We start from the raw sequence: 20,335 nt of genomic DNA, 5'->3' as shown, positions 1-20,335 counted from the left end.
CAGTTTTTACATTGGTGCCTTATTAAAAGTTAAGTGAAAATATCTGTGCTACACTACAAATAGTTACTAGATCTAGATATAGATTCTAGGCTAAAACTAAAATGAAAACCGATAGCCTAATTAAAAGAATAGCGGCGACTTATAAGAAGAATCTCCCTTCTTTGTATCATTTAATTGATCTAGATCTATGTATAGCACAAGCTCAAAATAAATTTTGTTGTAGATCTAGAATCTATAACTAGATCTATAAGAATATTAAGAAATTAACCGACTTTCAAATGCAGAAGTTCTTCATTAAAAGCAAAACTATAGTCCTGTCATAGCAAAAGCAATCCCGATTTTATTCATTTACAGGCACCTGTCAATAGTTTTTGATAGATTAGCAATGTGTTTTTAGACTGTAGCGTTAGCATTGTATTTCTTCTACTGTTTTCAGAAAGCTTTTTTTTTTTAAATTAGGTTTTGGAGAATCGCTCAAACGCCACTGAGAAATGTCGGCACCAAAACAGGTATTCAAGTGGCATCGGTGCTTGACAAAACGCTCTAGATCAGGGGTCTCCAAACGGTAAACGGAAAAAAAGTCACAGGAAAAAAAAACACAGAAAAAAAGTCACAGTTTTTGCTAGGAAAAAAAGTCACGGAAAAAAAGTCACAATGGAAAAATTTTATCGGAAAAAAAGTCACAGAAATAAAGTCACAGAAAAAAAGTCACAAAAATCTTTTTAGAAATATTTTGATTTATTTGTTAAGAATTGTAAAATTGTGTATGTTTATTGTTGTGGGTTGTATTTTTTGATAGCTTAAATTATTTATAGACGTTAAAAGCGTTATGGTTTATACAAATTGTGGGTAAAAATACTCTAAGATAATTTACACAACAATCTTAACTTTTGTTACGTATTTAGTTACATACGCGGTAGAAAATTTAACTATAAAAGAAATTTAGGCACATCATTGTGTTTTGCATAGGTTTTGCCGTAGGCTATTCTATGGTCGGCCTCTCCTCAGTCGGCATTGTCCGAACATATTTTGTGTTGTTGACGTTTTGTGTCAATGACAGCCTTTGAACATTGTCGGCTCTCTGTTTTGATCCTAAGTTTTGTTATGTAATGAGCGTGATAAATGTGGGCAGTAAAGGTGGTTGAACTAAGCATAACTATTGTTGCGATGAGTTGAGGGCAGTAATTCAGATGACCTTACCATTTCACGGTAATTTAATTTAAAAAAGAAACACGATGAAAACCGTGGACATTCTATTAAATGCTATAAATATTATGTTTAACATAATTACAATCTACATAATTCATACTAAATATTTTTAGATGAATTATAAAAATTACTATACGTATACAACCTACACACATTAAATTACATTTAATTAATCCTAAGTTAATGTGCACTCTCTGAATATTTAATACATAAAAGTATTAACAAATCCCATGCAAATATATATTTGTGACTTTTTTTTCCTGTGACTTTTTTTCCTGTGACTTTTTTTCCTGTGACTTTTTTTCTGTGTTTTTTTTTCCTGTGTTTTTTTTTCCTGTGACTTTTTTTCCTACAATCCTCCAAACTACGGCCCGCTGGCCTCATCCTCAGGTGGCTGAGGAACTTAACCCAGAAAATTCAAAACAATTTGGAAAAGTAGCTTTATGTGCAAAACTTTTGCATCAAAGTAGATCTAGAATTCTACCATTCAATTTTTGGAACAACATACCTGTGTGAAAAAAAATGTTCAGGATTGAAATACGTGAATAATAATTTGAGAACAAACTTGGACCTCAAATGTGTTGTCGTCCCCCGACAGTGTTTCTTCCAGACTTTTTTTCCAGAGGGGTGGTGGTACTTAACATGTGTATATATTTGAGGGGGGGGGGGGTAAACGTTCTTGGGGGGGGGGGAGGTTAGGGGGGGCTTCGCCACCCCGAAGAGATGCCCGGAAGAAACTTTGGCCCCCGAACTGATATTTGATAGTTAATCCGGCCCTCGGGGTGAAAAGTTTGGAGACCCCTGCTTTAGATCTATAACGCAACAGCATTGCAGGAATTGAGAAATACCCCGAACAAAATGCTCCGACTATTTAGTCATAAACAAAAAAGATCCCATCAAAGGACTCGACAATCTGGATAAAAAAGATTTAGACTTCCAGCACACTCCCGGTAGGGGGGGGGGGGACGACACGACAACTATACAACCACACCACCCCCTCAATGTTAAACCTCCCCTAATCCATTGAAAGTGTGGCCGCAGTCACTGATTTCACTTTCATTAAAATGCTTGTTTTTATTGTGAACCAAGCAAAAAAGAAACAGGACGGAACAAGTGAACCTATAAATACCAGTTGTGGCGTAGACTGAGGTTAGGAGGAAAGGGGTTAGAACGCCCATAGAGGCGGAAGTAGCGTAGGATGCTAGCCTGGGAAAATTTTAAAGATAGTGTCGCCTTTTCGGCGTTTATTGAATAGAATTTTAAACAAGTTCCACTACAACAACAAAAAAAACCCGTACCTTACCGAATCTACACATTTTAAAATTCAACAATTAGAATTTCATCGTCAATTTTGTGTTATATAAATATTTATTTTTGGGTGATTGTTTATGTAAAATGAGCCTCATAGAACATCATTTCGCTTTTTTCTGATGTTTCACTGTTCAGTACGAACATAAAGTTGCCAGGTCCTTGCAGGTCAGGAGATCTAAAAAAATATTTCAGAGGAAAACCACCATCATACCATCTCAAAGTGCTGGACATATGGAGGTCGGCGTGGTCGGGTCGGTTAAGCTCATGGTTGCTGAACTTCGGGCAGATGAGATTCGATACAGCAAATCTTCTATGAGAGACAACGCCAAAAGCAAATTACTGTTGCCTTGGTCCCTTTATTCTGCATCACTTGTTAGGATCTTTCCTTCTTTATCCTTCAGTTTTTTTCTCTGGGATTTTCTTACATGATAGGTTCTGGTTATTCCATAGAATCTCTTCATGTTCCCCGCCCTGCCTCAGTTTCTGCCTCCACTTTCAAAAGTGTTATCTCTTGCATGAACTGTCTTTTGATTTATTTTCCACCTCCCTGACCATGTGATTTACGGTCCAATATCGTGTTCTGAGGCAGTGGCGTAGCGAGGTCGGGTGTCACCCGGTGCGGCACTTAATGTTGCACTATTGAATTAAACACTGTCAAAGTTAAGAAAATAGACTACCACTGGGCTTAACTAATTGTTTTAACTGTTGCACACATCAATTGTGGCACTTAAGGGGGGGGGGGGCAACATTATCGTTTATAGTTCGCCCCGTAATGGGCCGCTACACCTCTGCTTTATACATGTTGCATTAAACTTGAATGCGGTTTACCAGCTCTCTTCCTTGATGCTTTCAATGGAAACCTACCGCTGTCGTGTAGTAGTTGGAACCTACAACAGTCGTGTAGTAGTTGGAAACCTACAGCAGTCGTTTTCTCAAATGCAAATGGCCGTGTGCAAGTTCGGTCATATCTTTAAAATGTTGACCCCCAGAACTGTACAAGAATCAGGCTAAAGGCTGTAGCACTTCCTTCCCCAAACCCTGTCACATTGCCCCCCCCCCCCCCCAATCCTCTATAAATGGGTACAGGGTGAAATTGTTGTGATACAACTGTGGTGATATTGTTGTAGTCATGATGTTATAGTGGTATCATGGTGATATTGTTGTGGTCATGATGTTATAGTGGTATCATGGTGATATTGTTGTGGTCATGATGTTATAGTGGTATCATGGTGATATTGTTGTGGTCATGATGTTATAGTGGTATCATGGTGATATTGTTGTGGTCATGATGTTATAGTGGTATCATGGTGATATTGTTGTGGTCATGTTGTTATAGTGGTATCATGGTGATATTGTTGTAGTCATGATGTTATAGTGGTATCATGGTGATATTGTTGTGGTCATGATGTTATAGTGGTATCATGGTGATATTGTTGTGGTCATGATGTTATAGTGGTATCATGGTGATATTGTTGTGGTCATGATGTTATAATGGTATCATGGTGATATTGTTGTGGTCATGTTGTTATAGTGGTATCATGGTGATATTGTTGTAGTCATGATGTTATAGTGGTATCATGGTGATATTGTTGTGGTCATGATGTTATAGTGGTATCATGGTGATATTGTTGTGGTCATGTTGTTATAGTGGTATCATGGTGATATTGTTGTAGTCATGATGTTATAGTGGTATCATGGTGATATTGTTGTGGTCATGTTGTTATAGTGGTATCATGGTGATATTGTTGTAGTCATGATGTTATAGTGGTATCATGGTGATATTGTTGTGGTCATGATGTTATAGTGGTATCATGGTGATATTGTTGTGGTCATGTTATAGTGGTATCATGGTGATATTGTTGTGGTCATGATGTTATAGTGGTATCATGGTGATATTGTTGTGGTCATGATGTTATAGTGGTATCATGGTGATATTGTTGTGGTCATGATGTTAAAGTGGTATCATGGTGATATTGTTGTGGTCATGATGTTATAGTGGTATCATGGTGATATTGTTGTGGTCATGATGTTATAATGGTATCATGGTGATATTGTTGTGGTCATGATGTTATAGTGGTATCATGGTGATATTGTTGTGGTCATGTTGTTACAGTGGTATCATGGTGATATTGTTGTAGTCATGATGTTATAGTGGTATCATGGTGATATTGTTGTGGTCATGATGTTATAGTGGTATCATGGTGATATTGTTGTAGTCATGATGTTATAGTGGTATCATCGTGATATTGTTGTGGTCATGTTGTTATAGTGGTATCATGGTGATATTGTTGTGGTCATGATGTTATAATGGTATCATGGTGATATTGTTGTGGTCATGATGTTATAGTGGTATCATGGTGATATTGTTGTGGTCATGTTATAGTGGTATCATGGTGATATTGTTGTGGTCATGATGTTATAGTGGTATCATGGTGATATTGTGGTGATATTTGTGATGCTATTGCTGACGAATTGTAAGGGCGATACTATTGTGCAAGTGATAGTGTTGTGATGATGTTGTAGTGGTGATATTGTTGTCATAAGTTGTTTTGGTTCTATGACTTGTCTGTAGCCATATTAAAAAACAAACAAGAAAAGCAGAATGTGTTAAGTCATATCACATGTTATTTTGTTACTATTTACAACACATGCCATAAATGCTTTTATACAAGGAACACAAGTTTTAAATTACATAATAGATACTTGTAACCAAGGCTTAAATTGTCACATACTTTTTTATCAAATGCATACCCAGCCACTCTTGGCATTACTCAAGACAAGAGGTGAAGACAAGTTGCATCAAGTAGGTAAAAGCAAATGTACCAAAGCAAATTGTGTGTGTATAGAATACATATAGGCAACATACATTTTTATGTTTATATATTACATATATATGTATGTGTGCATATATATATATATATATATATATATATATATATATATATATATATATATATATATATATATATATCTTTATATTATATATATATATTCATGTTTATGTATTACATACATATGTATATATACATATATTACATACATATATGCACCAAAAAGAATTTTTAAGAACGAGCAAAGCAATTCCAAAATTCCAATAATACTTTTCAAGATAAAATATTTCTTTGGATTTTTCTTTCAATTAATTTAAGAAAGCAAATATTGTATGAGAGAAAATTAGATGTACATTGACATCTTTCAACTGCGAGCATAAGTTAAGGAATTTCCTGATGAGTTAGACAAACTGTACCCTGGATCAATTGGTCCTCCCATTACCAAAATCTGTCATTCTGCCAAACAAATATCATACAATGTACACAAATAACAGGGAGAAGTTTAAAAATGATTCACTCAAGGTAGCGAGCAGAAAATAATGTGTGGCTCATCAATGCATCTTTAGCCAACCACACAAGGTCACATTTAGCCAAACACACAAGGTCACATTTAGCCAAACCCAGTCACATTTAGCCAAACCCAGTCACATTTGGCCAACCATACGAGGTCACATTTAGCCAATCACAAAGCCACCTTTAGCCAACCAGTCACCTTTGACCAACCACACAACCACATTTAGCCAACCAGTCACCTTTAGCCAACCACACAAGGTCACATTTAGCCAAACCCAGTCACATTTGGCCAACCATATGAGGTCACATTTAGCCAATCACAAAGCCACCTTTAGCCAACCAGTCACCTTTGACCAACCACACAACCACATTTAGCCAACCACAGTCACCTTTAGCCAACCACACAAGGTCACATTTAGCCAAACATAGTCACCTTTGGCCAACCACACAGCCACCATTAGCCAACCACACAACCACCTTTTGCCAACCACACAGCCACTTTTAGCCAACCACACAGCCACCCTTGGCCAACCACACAAAGCTACCATTTGGTCTGCAGCAGTTAGTAGGTTGTTCTACACCTGATACATTAAAGAATACATACATGAAAAAAAGAGAACATAATGACTATACAAGAGCACAACTAAATAAACCATGGGAGTGCTGTTGGTCAGTGACATGAGGCTGTTGGTCAGTGACATGAGGATGTTGGTCAGTGACACGAGGCTGTTGGTCAGTGACATGAGGATGTTGGTCAGTGACATGAGGCTGTTGGTCAGTGACATGAGGCTGTTGGTCAGTGACAAGAGGCTGTTGGTCAGTGACATGAGGCTGTTGGTCAGTGACATGAGGCTGTTGGTCAGTGACATGAGGATGTTGGTCAGTGACACGAGGCTGTTGGTCAGTGACATGAGGCTGTTGGTCAGTAACATGAGGCTGTTGGTCAGTGACATGAGGCTGTTGGTCAGTGACATGAGGCTGTTGGTCAGTGACATGAAGCTTGTTTGCGCAGCCATGGAGTGATAAAAGAAAATAAAAATTTGGGTGAATATCATTCCAGTCCACAGAATTACGAGTCCCATCTATTTTTGGTATCTAGGACGTTTATATGGCACAATAACTGACTCATCATCAACTTTATAAATATTTAGCAAGAGTTAGTGTACATATGCAATTAGTGATAGGAAGATAACATTACATTGATTTCTAATTAAAACTTTAAGCAGTTAATTTTTAAGTTAAAAATCTTAACCAACAGAATAGCATGACCCTAAACAAAGAAAAGAAGCTCCAATATCTTCTAGGCAATGGTCTGTTAACTTCACAACAACAATGGTTGCCTTTGGTCCCTATCTTGTCTCACATAATTCTCTGGTTAGATGATGATACAAACACAAGGAGCAAATCAGAAACAGACTTGTATGGGGGTGGGGGTTGTGGATTGTATGAGGGGGGTGGGGGTGGGTGGATTGTATGTAGGGGGGGGCATGGTGGATTGTATGTGGGGTGGCTTGTATGGGTAGGTAGCCTCTAGGTGGGGTGGCTTGTATGGGGGGGGGGGGTGGCTTGTATGGGTAGGTAGCCTCTAGGTGGGGTGGCTTGTATGGGTAGGTAGCCTCTATGTGTGGTGGCTTGTATGGGGGGGGGGTGGCTTGTATGGGTAGGTAGCCTCTATGTGTGGTGGCTTGTATGGGGGGGGGGGTGGCTTGTATGGGTAGGTAGCCTCTAGGTGGGGTGGCTTGTATGGGGGGTGGCTTGTATGGGTAGGTAGCCTCTAGGTGGGGTGGCTTGTATGGGTGAGTGGGATGTATGTGTGACTGGCTTTTATGTGGGGTGCCTTGTGTAAGAGGTGGACAATATGAGACCTGTATGGGGGGGGGGGGGTGTAGCATGCAATGTTATGCAGGTCACCCTGCTTGAGCACACACTGTAAACAAAAAACTCTCCAACCAATGGATGGAATGTTTGACTAAACTAGTGAGCACAGCTTTCTACAAAGTATGCCATTTTAAAATACAAAGTATACCATTTTAAAATACAAAGTATACCATTTTAAAAATACAAATGATACCATCTTTAAATATAAAGTATACCATTTTAAAAAAAAGCTGTTTTTGAAGAAAATTGTAATGATGGCAGAACCTTTTTTATCTAGTTAAAACATCAAAGCAATAAAACATTATGTCAAGCTATAAATCACAACTCTTCACCCATATCAGGTTCATATTGGGCTACATATCACTTGATTCAGGCAGATCAGTGCTGCTGAATGGTCCATAAAGAATGACTCAAATGGTTGCCATAGTTATGGCAGTCACATGACTTGACCTGTACATGCAGAAAGTTTGGTATCCTATATAAATCACAGAATCAAACTTCATTAGGTGCCTATTTTATACATATGTACATCCATTACATCATGTGGTCAGAACTCCTGTTTGCCAATCTGGCAAGTCTGACTTTAAAAATGTACACAAACAATTGACTTTAAGAGATGTGAACAACTCATTTTTACAGTTAAACATTGCAAAAAAGTTAGCCAAAAATAAATTTTTTATGACACACAAAAAAAAACAACAAAAAACAACAACCAATTGAACAAAAAAAATGTATGATTGAGCTTTCAGTCAAAATACACAGCCATGTAGTGGGCCCAGGTTTGAATTAGCAGCCAACATTTGTTTTACACAACACTCACAAACCCATACAAATCTTTAGCACCACACTTTCAAACAAGCCCATACACATAATTGTATATGTGTAGTCATCACAAAGAAATATATGTCATAAAAGTGAATCCCCATTTAGTACCTTAAAGCTATCATGGTGTATAAATAGCTCTAAAACATGAAATCTCATGACAAGGTGGGGCAGGACACAGGTTTGTGAGAGAGACAATGTTCACGGTTCATTGTGGTACTCTACACAAGCTCCAGCTATGTACACTCAATACAAGTACACTGGTAGATCAATCATATTTCATACAAGTCAGCACAACTAAACTGCATAGAGGAAATGATTCATTGCAAGCTTTACATAGAGAAACCTCTCAGTGAAGATGTTCAAGCTAGTTATTCCAGGGGTTAAAACAGGTGACTGGGTGATGTCTTGATGTCCAGAGGGGTTATAACAGGTGACTGGGTGATGTCCAGAGGGGTTAAAACAGGTGACTGGGTGATGTCTTGATGTCCAGAGGGGTTAAAACAGGTGACTGGGTGATGTCTTGATGTCCAGAGGGGTTAAAACAGGTGACTGGGTGATGTCTTGATGTCCAGAGGGGTTAAAACAGGTGACTGGGTGATGTCTTGATGTCCAGAGGGGTTAAATCAGATGACTGGGTGATGTCTTGATGTCCAGAGGGGTTAAATCAGATGACTGGGTGATGTCTTGATGTCCAGAGGGGTTAAATCAGATGACTGGGTGATGTCCAGAGGGGTTAAAACAGGTGACTGGGTGATGTCCAGAGGGGTTACAGCTATTGTTGAGGTCTAAGATGCTGCAAACAGCTGGAGAACACAACACATTGAATAGTGGCTCATGGAGGTTCTATAAGGCAAACTGGCTGTAATGGACAAGACTGGGTGGGTTGGGCAGCACTGGGTGGGGTGGACAGCACTGGGTGGGGTGGACAGCACTGGGTGGGGTGGACAGCACTGGGTGGGGTGGACAGCACTGGGTGGGGTGGACAGCACTGGGTGGGGTGGACAGCACTGGGTGGGGTGGACAGCACTGGGTGGGGTGGGCAGCACTGGGTGGGGTGGGCAGCAGTGGGTGGGGTGGACAGCACTGGGTGGGGTGGACAGAACTGGGTGGGGTGGACAGCACTGGGTGGGGTGGACAGCACTGGGTGGGGTGGACAGCACTGGGTGGGGTGGGCAGCAGTGGGTGGGGTGGACAGCACTGGGTGGGGTGGACAGAACTGGGTGGAGTGGACAGCACTGGGTGGGGTGGACAGCACTGGGTGGGGTGGACAAGACTGGGTCCACAGCAGCGCTCACAGTCATTCAGGTGTTGCTTCAGTCAAGTAAGGTGGCAGGCCACATAGACTTACAGGTGTTGCTTCAGTCAAGTAAGGTGGCAGCCCACATAGACTTACAGGTGTTGCTTCAGTCAAGTAAGGTGGCAGGCCACATAGACTTACAGGTGCTGCTTCAGTCAAGTAAGGTGGCAGGCCACATAGACTTACAGGTGCTGCTTCAGTCAAGTAAGGTGGCAGGCCACATAGACTTACAGGTGTTGCTTCAGTCAAGTAAGGTGGCAGGCCACATAGACTTACAGGTGTTGCTTCAGTCAAGTAAGGTGGCAGGCCCACATAGACTTACAGGTGCTGCTTCAGTCAAGTAAGGTGGCAGGCCACATAGACTTACAGGTGTTGCTTCAGTCAAGTAAGGTGGCAGGCCACATAGACTTACAGGTGTTGCTTCAGTCAAGTAAGGTGGCAGCCCACATAGACTTACAGGTGTTGCTTCAGTCAAGTAAGGTGGCAGGCCCACATAGACTTACAGGTGCTGCTTCAGTCAAGTAAGGTGGCAGGCCACATAGACTTACAGGTGTTGCTTCAGTCAAGTAAGGTGGCAGGCCACATAGACTTACAGGTGTTGCTTCAGTCAAGTAAGGTGGCAGCCCACATAGACTTACAGGTGTTGCTTCAGTCAAGTAAGGTGGCAGGCCCACATAGACTTACAGGTGCTGCTTCAGTCAAGTAAGGTGGCAGGCCAACATAGACTTACAGGTGTTGCTTCAGTCAAGTAAGGTGGCAGGCCCACATAGACTTACAGGTGCTGCTTCAGTCAAGTAAGGTGGCAGGCCCACATAGACTTACAGGTGCTGCTTCAGTCAAGTAAGGTGGCAGGCCACATAGACTTACAGGTGTTGCTTCAGTCAAGTAAGGTGGCAGGCCACATAGACTTACAGGTGTTGCTTCAGTCAAGTAAGGTGGCAGGCCACATAGACTTACAGGTGTTGCTTCAGTCAATGCCAAATGTACTGGTTTCTTCTACTGCCATGACCAGCTTCTCAAACAGCATCTCAAACGAGGTGTAAGGCGGCAGGTCCAGCCTGTTGAAGCAGGTGTGAGCTCTGGGGAGAACAAATGGTCTGCTGGGTCAACTCAACATCCAACTCATGCTTCAAACACTCAGATGGTCAACTCAACATCCAACTCATGCTTCAAACACTCAGATGGTCAACTCAACATCCAACTCATGCTTCAAACACTCAGATGGTCAACTCAACATCCAACGCATGCTTCAAACACTCAGATGGTCAACTCAACTCATGCTTCAAACACTCAGATGGTCAACTCAACATCCAACTCATGCTTCAAACACTCAGATGGTCAACTCAACATCCAACTCATGCTTCAAACACTCAGATGGTCAACTCAATTCATGCTTCAAACACTCAGATGGTCAACTCAACATCCAACTCATGCTTCAAACACTCAGATGGTCAACTCAACATCCAACGCATGCTTCAAACACTCAGATGGTCAACTCAACTCATGCTTCAAACACTCAGATGGTCAACTCAACATCCAACTCATGCTTCAAACACTCAGATGGTCAACATCCAACTCATGCTTCAAACACTCAGATGGTCAACTCAACTCATGCTTCAAACACTCAGATGGTCAACTCAACATCCAACTCATGCTTCAAACACTCAGATGGTCAACTCAACATCCAACTCATGCTTCAAACACTTAGATGGTCAACTCAACTCATGCTTCAAACACTCAGATGGTCAACTCAACATCCAACTCATGCTTCAAACACTCAGATGGTCAACTCAACATCCAACTCATGCTTCAAACACTCAGATGGTCAACTCATGCTTCAAACACTCAGATGGTCAACTCATGCTTCAAACACTCAGATGGTCAACTCAACTCATGCTTCAAACACTCAGATGGTCAACTCAACATCCAACTCATGCTTCAAACACTCAGATGGTCAACTCAACATCCAACTCATGCTTCAAACACTCAGATGGTCAACTCAACTCATGCTTCAAACACTCAGATGGTCAACTCAACATCCAACTCATGCTTCAAACACTCAGATGGTCAACTCAACATCCAACTCATGCTTCAAACACTCAGATGGTCAACTCAACATCCAACTCATGCTTCAAACACTCAGATGGTCAACTCATGCTTCAAACACTCAGATGGTCAACTCAACATCCAACTCATGCTTCAAACACTCAGATGGTCAACTCAACATCCAACTCATGCTTCAAACACTCAGATGGTCAACTCAACATCCAACTCATGCTTCAAACACTCAGATGGTCAACTCATGCTTCAAACACTCAGATGGTCAACTCAACACATGCTTCAAACACTCAGATGGTCAACTCAACATCCAACTCATGCTTCAAACACTCAGATGGTCAACTCAACATCCAACTCATGCTTCAAACACTCAGATGGTCAAATCAACTCATGCTTCAAACACTCAGATGGTCAACTCAACTCATGCTTCAAACACTCAGATGGTCAACTCAACTCATGCTTCAAACACTCAGATGGTCAACTCAACATCCAACTCATGCTTCAAACACTCAGATGGTCAACTCAACATCCAACTCATGCTTCAAACACTCAGATGGTCAACTCAACATCCAACTCATGCTTCAAACACTCAGATGGTCAACTCATGCTTCAAACACTCAGATGGTCAACTCAACACATGCTTCAAACACTCAGATGGTCAACTCAACATCCAACTCATGCTTCAAACACTCAGATGGTCAACTCAACATCCAACTCATGCTTCAAACACTCAGATGGTCAAATCAACTCATGCTTCAAACACTCAGATGGTCAACTCAACTCATGCTTCAAACACTCAGATGGTCAACTCAACTCATGCTTCAAACACTCAGATGGTCAACTCAACATCCAACTCATGCTTCAAACACTCAGATGGTCAACTCAATTCATGCTTCAAACACTCAGATGGTCAACTCAACATCCAACTCATGCTTCAAACACTCAGATGGTCAACTCAACATCCAACTCATGCTTCAAACACTCAGATGGTCAACTCAACATCCAACTCATGCTTCAAACACTCAGATGGTCAACTCAACATCCAACTCATGCTTCAAACACTCAGATGGTCAACTCAACATCCAACTCATGCTTCAAACACTCAGATGGTCAACTCAACATCCAACTCATGCTTCAAACACTCAGATGGTCAACTCATGCTTCAAACACTCAGATGGTCAACTCAACTCATGCTTCAAACACTCAGATGGTCAACTCAACATCCAACTCATGCTTCAAACACTCAGATGGTCAACTCAACATCCAACTCATGCTTCAAACACTCAGATGGTCAACTCAACATCCAACTCATGCTTCAAACACTCAGATGGTCAACTCAATTCATGCTTCAAACACTCAGATGGTCAACTCAACATCCAACTCATGCTTCAAACACTCAGATGGTCAACTCAATTCATGCTTCAAACACTCAGATGGTCAACTCAATTCATGCTTCAAACACTCAGATGGTCAACTCAATTCATGCTTCAAACACTCAGATGGTCAACTCAATTCATGCTTCAAACACTCAGATGGTCAACTCAACATCCAACTCATGCTTCAAACACTCAGATGGTCAACTCAACATCCAACTCATGCTTCAAACACTCAGATGGTCAACTCAATTCATGCTTCAAACACTCAGATGGTCAACTCAACATCCAACTCATGCTTCAAACACTCAGATGGTCAACTCAACATCCAACTCATGCTTCAAACACTCAGATGGTCAACTCAACATCCAACTCATGCTTCAAACACTCAGATGGTCAACTCAACTCATGCTTCAAACACTCAGATGGTCAACTCAACATCCAACTCATGCTTCAAACACTCAGATGGTCAACTCAATTCATGCTTCAAACACTCAGATGGTCAACTCAACATCCAACTCATGCTTCAAACACTCAGATGGTCAACTCAACATCCAACTCATGCTTCAAACACTCAGATGGTCAACTCAACATCCAACTCATGCTTCAAACACTCAGATGGTCAACTCAACATCCAACTCATGCTTCAAACACTCAGATGGTCAACTCAACATCCAACTCATGCTTCAAACACTCAGATGGTCAACTCATGCTTCAAACACTCAGATGGTCAACTCAACATCCAACTCATGCTTCAAACACTCAGATGGTCAACTCAATTCATGCTTCAAACACTCAGATGGTCAACTCAACATCCAACTCATGCTTCAAACACTCAGATGGTCAACTCAATTCATGCTTCAAACACTCAGATGGTCAACTCAATTCATGCTTCAAACACTCAGATGGTCAACTCAATTCATGCTTCAAACACTCAGATGGTCAACTCAATTCATGCTTCAAACACTCAGATGGTCAACTCAACATCCAACTCATGCTTCAAACACTCAGATGGTCAACTCAACATCCAACTCATGCTTCAAACACTCAGATGGTCAACTCAATTCATGCTTCAAACACTCAGATGGTCAACTCAACATCCAACTCATGCTTCAAACACTCAGATGGTCAACTCAACATCCAACTCATGCTTCAAACACTCAGATGGTCAACTCAACATCCAACTCATGCTTCAAACACTCAGATGGTCAACTCAACTCATGCTTCAAACACTCAGATGGTCAACTCAACATCCAACTCATGCTTCAAACACTCAGATGGTCAACTCAATTCATGCTTCAAACACTCAGATGGTCAACTCAACATCCAACTCATGCTTCAAACACTCAGATGGTCAACTCAACATCCAACTCATGCTTCAAACACTCAGATGGTCAACTCAACATCCAACTCATGCTTCAAACACTCAGATGGTCAACTCAACATCCAACTCATGCTTCAAACACTCAGATGGTCAACTCAACATCCAACTCATGCTTCAAACACTCAGATGGTCAACTCAACTCATGCTTCAAACACTCAGATGGTCAACTCAACATCCAACTCATGCTTCAAACACTCAGATGGTCAACTCAATTCATGCTTCAAACACTTAGATGGTCAACCTGGGGCAACTGACTTTACCCACCCTTTGGCTGACTTGTGACTTTACCCAACCATTGACTGACTTGTGACTTTACCCAACCATTGACTGACTTGTGACTTTACCCAACCATTGACTGACTTGTGACTTTACACCCCCATTGGCTGACTTGTGACTTTACACCCCCTTTGGCTGACTTGTGACTTTACCCAACCATTGACTGACTTGTGACTTTACCCAACCATTGACTGACTTGTGACTTTACTCCCCCCATTTCTTACCTTGGCAGACTTGTGACTTTACCCCACTTCTCTATACAAAATTTACGTGGCCCATTACTCCCCCTTAAAGCAGTGAATCCTTCGTAGGGAATACTTGATGATCCAGTGACAAACTGAAAGTAACAAACAACACAAGGCTTTAGACAAGCAACAAATCTTGAATACAAGGTTTTAGACTGGCAAAAACCAGAATTGTCTAACCTCCATAGTAAATTACTTGAAATAATTTCATTAGTTATTTAAGTAGCTGCACTTCTTTATATGTAGGCACCTGTAATTGCCTAACCTGTCTAGCTAGGCACCTGTAATAGCCTAACCTGTCTAGCTAGGCACCTGTAATAGCCTAACCTGTCTAGCTAGGCACCTGTAATAGCCTAACCCGTCTAGCTAGGCACCTGTAATAGCCTAACCTGTCTAGCTAGGCACCTGTAATAGCCTAACCTGTCTAGCTAGGCACCTGTAATAGCCTAACCTGTCTAGCTAGGCACTTGTAATAGCCTAACCTGTCTAGCTAGGCACCTGTAATAGCCTAACCTGTCTAGCACCTGTAATAGCCTAACCTGTCTAGCTAGGCACCTGTAATAGCCTAACCTGTCTAGCTAGGCACCTGTAATAGCCTAACCTGTCTAGCTAGGCACCTGTAATAGCCTAACCTATCTAGCTAGGCACCTGTAATAGCCTAACCTGTCTAGCTGAGTACCTGTAATAGCCTAACCTGTCTAGCTAGGCACCTGTAATAACCTAACCTGTCTAGCCAGGCACCTGTAATAGCCTAACCTGTCTAGCTAGGCACCTGTAATAGCCTAACCCGTCTAGCTAGGCACCTGTAATAGCCTAACCTGTCTAGCTGAGTACCTGTAATAGCCTAACGTGTCTAGCTAGGCACCTGTAATAACCTAACCTGTCTAGCTAGGCACCAGTAATAGCCTAACCTGTCTAGCTAGGCACCTGTAATAGCCTAACCTGTCTAGCTGAGTACCTGTAATAGCCTAACCTGTCTAGCTAGGCACCTGTAATAACCTAACCTGTCTAGCTAGGCACCTGTAATAGCCTAACCTGTCTAGCTGAGTACCTGTAATAGCCTAACCTGTCTAGCTAGGCACCTGTAATAGCCTAACCCGTCTAGCTAGGCACCTGTAATAGCCTAACCTGTCTAGCTAGGCACCTGTAATAACCTAACCTGTCTAGCTGAGTACCTGTAATAGCCTGAGCTGCCTCTCATTATCAAACTTCTCAATGGCCTCCCAGAACCACTGGATGACAGTATGCTGATCATGGTAACCTGGAGATGACAACATTAAACATTTCAGTGGAGACATTGACTGGTCTGGTAGAAATAACAACATTATAAATGAACATTTCAGTGGAGAAATTGACTGGTCTGGTAGGAAATAACAACATTAGAATTGAACATTTCAGTGGAGACATTGACTGGTCTGGTAGGAAATAACAACATTATAAATGAACATTTCAGTGGAGACATTGACTGGTCTGGTAGGAAATAATAACATTATAAATGAACATTTTGGTGGAGACATTGACTGGTCTGGTAGGAAATAACAACATTAGAATTGAACATTTTGGTGGAGACATTGACTGGTCTGGTAGGAAATAACAACATTATAATTGAACATTTTGGTGGAGACATTGACTGGTCTGGTAGGAAATAACAACATTATAAATGAACATTTTGGTGGAGACATTGACTGGTCTGGTAGGAAATAACATTATAAATGAACATTTTGGTGGAGACATTGACTGGTCTGGTAGGAAATAACAGCATTATAATTGAACATTTTGGTGTAGACATTGACTGGTCTGGTAGGAAATAACAACATTATAATTGAACATTTTGGTGGAGACATTGACTGGTCTGGTAGGAAATAACAACATTAGAATTGAACATTTTGGTGGAGACATTGACTGGTCTGGTAGGAAATAACAACATTAGAATTGAACATTTTGGTGGAGACATTGACTGGTCTGGTAGGAAATAACAACATTATAAATGAACATTTTGGTGGAGACATTGACTGGTCTGGTAGGAAATAACAACATTAGAATTGAACATTTTGGTGGAGACATTGACTGGTCTGGTAGGAAATAACAACATTAGAATTGAACATTTTGGTGGAGACATTGACTGGTCTGGTAGGAAATAACAACATTAGAATTGAAGATTTTGGTGGAGACATTGACTGGTCTGGTAGGAAATAACAACATTAGAATTGAACATTTTGGTGGAGACATTGACTGGTCTGGTAGGAAATAACAACATTAGAATTGAACATTTTGGTGGAGACATTGACTGGTCTGGTAGGAAATAACAACATTATAAATGAACATTTTGGTGGAGACATTGACTGGTCTGGTAGGAAATAACAACATTATAAATGAACATTTTGGTGGAGACATTGACTGGTCTGGTTTACGTAGAGATTATGTTCTGACAGAATGTGATGGCTGCATTGTTGTAAGACATTCAATTCCTGAACCAACTTTTGAAAGAAATAAGTATTTCTGTACAATACCTGAGCGATAGTCAGTATTTCTGCGCCAGTCTCCAATATCAATCTCTACAGTGCCAGCAATGACCAGTTCCAGCTCACGAGCATCAAAGACAGAGACCAGGCGACCATCCAGCACCTGTCAACAGCAGTTGGTAACATTTAGTGGGGTTTTGTTTTGTCAACAGCAGTTGGTAACATTTAGTGGGGTTTTGTTTTGTCAACAGCAGTTGGTAACATTTAGTGGGGTTGTTTTGTCAACAGCAGTTGGTAACATTTAGTGGGGTTTTGTTGTGGTAATAAAAACTAATTGGACATGTTGTGAATGAAAGATCAAACCTCATGGAATCCCCGTATGAGGCTGTCTGTCTGTTCTGTGACTCCCCTCTCCAGCCTCCACTTGACCATCTTCTCTATGTACTCCTTCTTGTTCCTCTCTGTCACCACAATGTTCTTGCCATTGGGCTTCAGCTCCCTCTCTGTCACCTGTAGACAGAATAGACACATAGGTCAGCACAGCTGGGCTGGAGGTCAGCACAGCTGGGCCGGAGGTCAGCACAGCTGGGCTGGAGGTCAGCACAGCTGGAGGTCAGCACAGCTGGGCCAGAGACTTGGCCAGTAACCAAACAGAGAGAGCACTGACCTGTCCAAAGACTTCCTCACTGACAGAGAAGGTCAGGTCCAGGTCCACTTCACTAATGTCATTGTCTTTGATCCACAGCAAGCTCTGGTGGAACTCCATGTCAAGCGACTCCACATCTTCCAGAGAGAGTGGCCTATAAGACAGTAGCAATGTTTTAGTGTCCTACAGGACAGTAGCAATGTTTTAAAGTGTCCTACAGGACAGTAGCAATGTTTTAAAGTGTCCTACAGGACAGTAGCAATGTTTTAAAGTGTCCTATAGGACAGTAGCAATGTTTTAAAATGTCCTACAGGACAGTAGCAATGATTTAGTGTCCTACAGGACAGTAGCAATGATTTAGTGTCCTACAGGACAGTAGCAATGTTTTAAAGTTTCCTACAGGACACTAGAAATGTTTTAAAGTGTCCTATAGGACACTAGCAATGTTTTAGAGTGTCCTATAGGCCAGTAGCAATGATATAAAGTGTCCTACAGGAAAACAGCACTGACTTACACACGAAGTAGGGACTTGTAGAAAGGCCGTGTGAAGAAAGCATCAAGCAGGTACTGGTGGACTAAAGCCAGACCCAACACGCGACCAGAGAAGCGAAACCTGTAATAAGGATTAGTATTTTACATTCAATGACATACAGTTATAATAAATTGTAATATTGTTTACATCTATTAACAGTAAGTATTAATAAGTTTCAGATAAAATGTTTCTTTACCATTCATGGGCATTCTCAACAAATGTTGATAAGGGGCTGACTTGCACAGTGTACGTATCATTGGCTGAATACTCAAATAGGCCGTAGTAAGGATTGAACAGCTCACGAGATAGTAAGAAGAAAAACTCTCGAGATGGGCCCCCATAGTCCAGGCTAGAACACACAAGATCAAATAAATGAATTTTTAAATGGGGCTCCCATAGAACAAGTTACTTCTAAAATGCACACTCCCCCCCTGAGGTTAGGATAGAACATATTTGCTCACCCCTCTTCTCCAGCAAATGTGATGTAGAGTTTATTCTTCTGGAGCTCTTTCTTTGGCGTGGACATGATTTTGTTGAAGGCGTCTTCTAAAACATGATCTCTTCTCACAGTCAGCCTGGGGAGACATAATCCTTGGTAACAGACAGGGGAGAGAATCAGTGTATCACATGTAACAGGAGGGGAGAGAATCAGAGTACCAGACAGGAGAGATGAGTCTATCAATACATAACAGGGGAGAGAATATGTGAATCAAAATGTAACAGGAGGGGAGATAATAAGTGGTACAAGTTTCTACAAAATGAATACTAGCAGTTGGTTTTTTTAATATAACAACCAAAAGAGAATGGCATCATCTGTATGTTTGCTAGACTTAAAGACAGACAAGAGTTGTACTCACTTTAACTTGCCTGGACCTTGTCCGTAGCCCTTAGACTCAAGCTTGCGATAAAAGTTTCTCAGTTTAGCCTGGAAATCTCTTTTGTATGGTGCTGGCACACGGCCGGGGCCTCGTTGAACTAAACAAAATAAAAATGTTGTCCAGTCTTGAGTCATTGATAAACTTTGGAACAAATGGACTGAAAGCTTGTATTACAGTCCAAGCTGTTCTTGCTTCCGCTACACACTTTTTATCAACTGCAGTGGAGTATGCCATTCTAATCTTTGAACTTACTTTCATCAATGTAAAAACATAGAGGTTACCTGGTGACCCTTGAGGTGACCCCTGACTTGCAGCCTCTAGTGAATCTATTCTCCGATTACTTATTATAGGGACATAGCTCATGATTTCATTTTCAAATAGGCTGAAATAGTGATGATTAAATCAGTCAAAGGAATAATGATTAAATGAAACAATAACAGAAGAAAATGTTTTTATAAAACATCATCTATCAGACATGCCTATTATTTATTTAAAAGGGGAACAAACTTCAAACATGGGAACAATTTGCTTTTGATGGGACGTTAGGCATGTATGATCTATGTAAACAGTGAGGGACAACAGCAACCTGTGGATGTTATGGGTACAGATCTCTGGTG

The 20,335-nt window shown here is 41.1% G+C and overlaps 1 protein-coding gene across 2 annotated transcripts in view; it reads right to left on the bottom strand.

The window, feature by feature from the left end:
* Nucleotides 1-9,789: 9,789 nt before the first annotated feature.
* Nucleotides 9,790-20,335, bottom strand: part of LOC131938767 (E3 ubiquitin-protein ligase HECW2) — a 29,569-nt gene continuing 19,023 nt past the window's right edge. For both annotated transcript variants that reach the window (XM_059296925.1, XM_059296926.1), the window contains exons 19-29: nucleotides 20,000-20,100; nucleotides 19,698-19,815; nucleotides 19,302-19,415; nucleotides 19,037-19,189; nucleotides 18,823-18,921; nucleotides 18,330-18,462; nucleotides 18,026-18,172; nucleotides 17,711-17,825; nucleotides 16,376-16,461; nucleotides 15,180-15,292; nucleotides 9,790-10,943 (exon numbers count right to left, since the gene is read on the bottom strand). In XM_059296925.1, coding sequence (XP_059152908.1) covers nucleotides 10,832-10,943; nucleotides 15,180-15,292; nucleotides 16,376-16,461; nucleotides 17,711-17,825; nucleotides 18,026-18,172; nucleotides 18,330-18,462; nucleotides 18,823-18,921; nucleotides 19,037-19,189; nucleotides 19,302-19,415; nucleotides 19,698-19,815; nucleotides 20,000-20,100 — 1,291 coding nt within the window. In that variant the 3' untranslated portion in view covers nucleotides 9,790-10,831. The remainder of the gene's footprint in view (nucleotides 10,944-15,179; nucleotides 15,293-16,375; nucleotides 16,462-17,710; nucleotides 17,826-18,025; nucleotides 18,173-18,329; nucleotides 18,463-18,822; nucleotides 18,922-19,036; nucleotides 19,190-19,301; nucleotides 19,416-19,697; nucleotides 19,816-19,999; nucleotides 20,101-20,335) is intronic.

The sequence above is a fragment of the Physella acuta genome, unplaced genomic scaffold (assembly GCF_028476545.2).
Source record: "Physella acuta isolate Inbredline_101_S28 unplaced genomic scaffold, ASM2847654v3 ptg000257l, whole genome shotgun sequence".
Lineage (NCBI taxonomy): Eukaryota > Metazoa > Mollusca > Gastropoda > Physidae > Physella > Physella acuta.
Note: the sequence above shows the minus strand (reverse complement) of the source record. Positions and strands in the feature narration are given on the sequence as shown.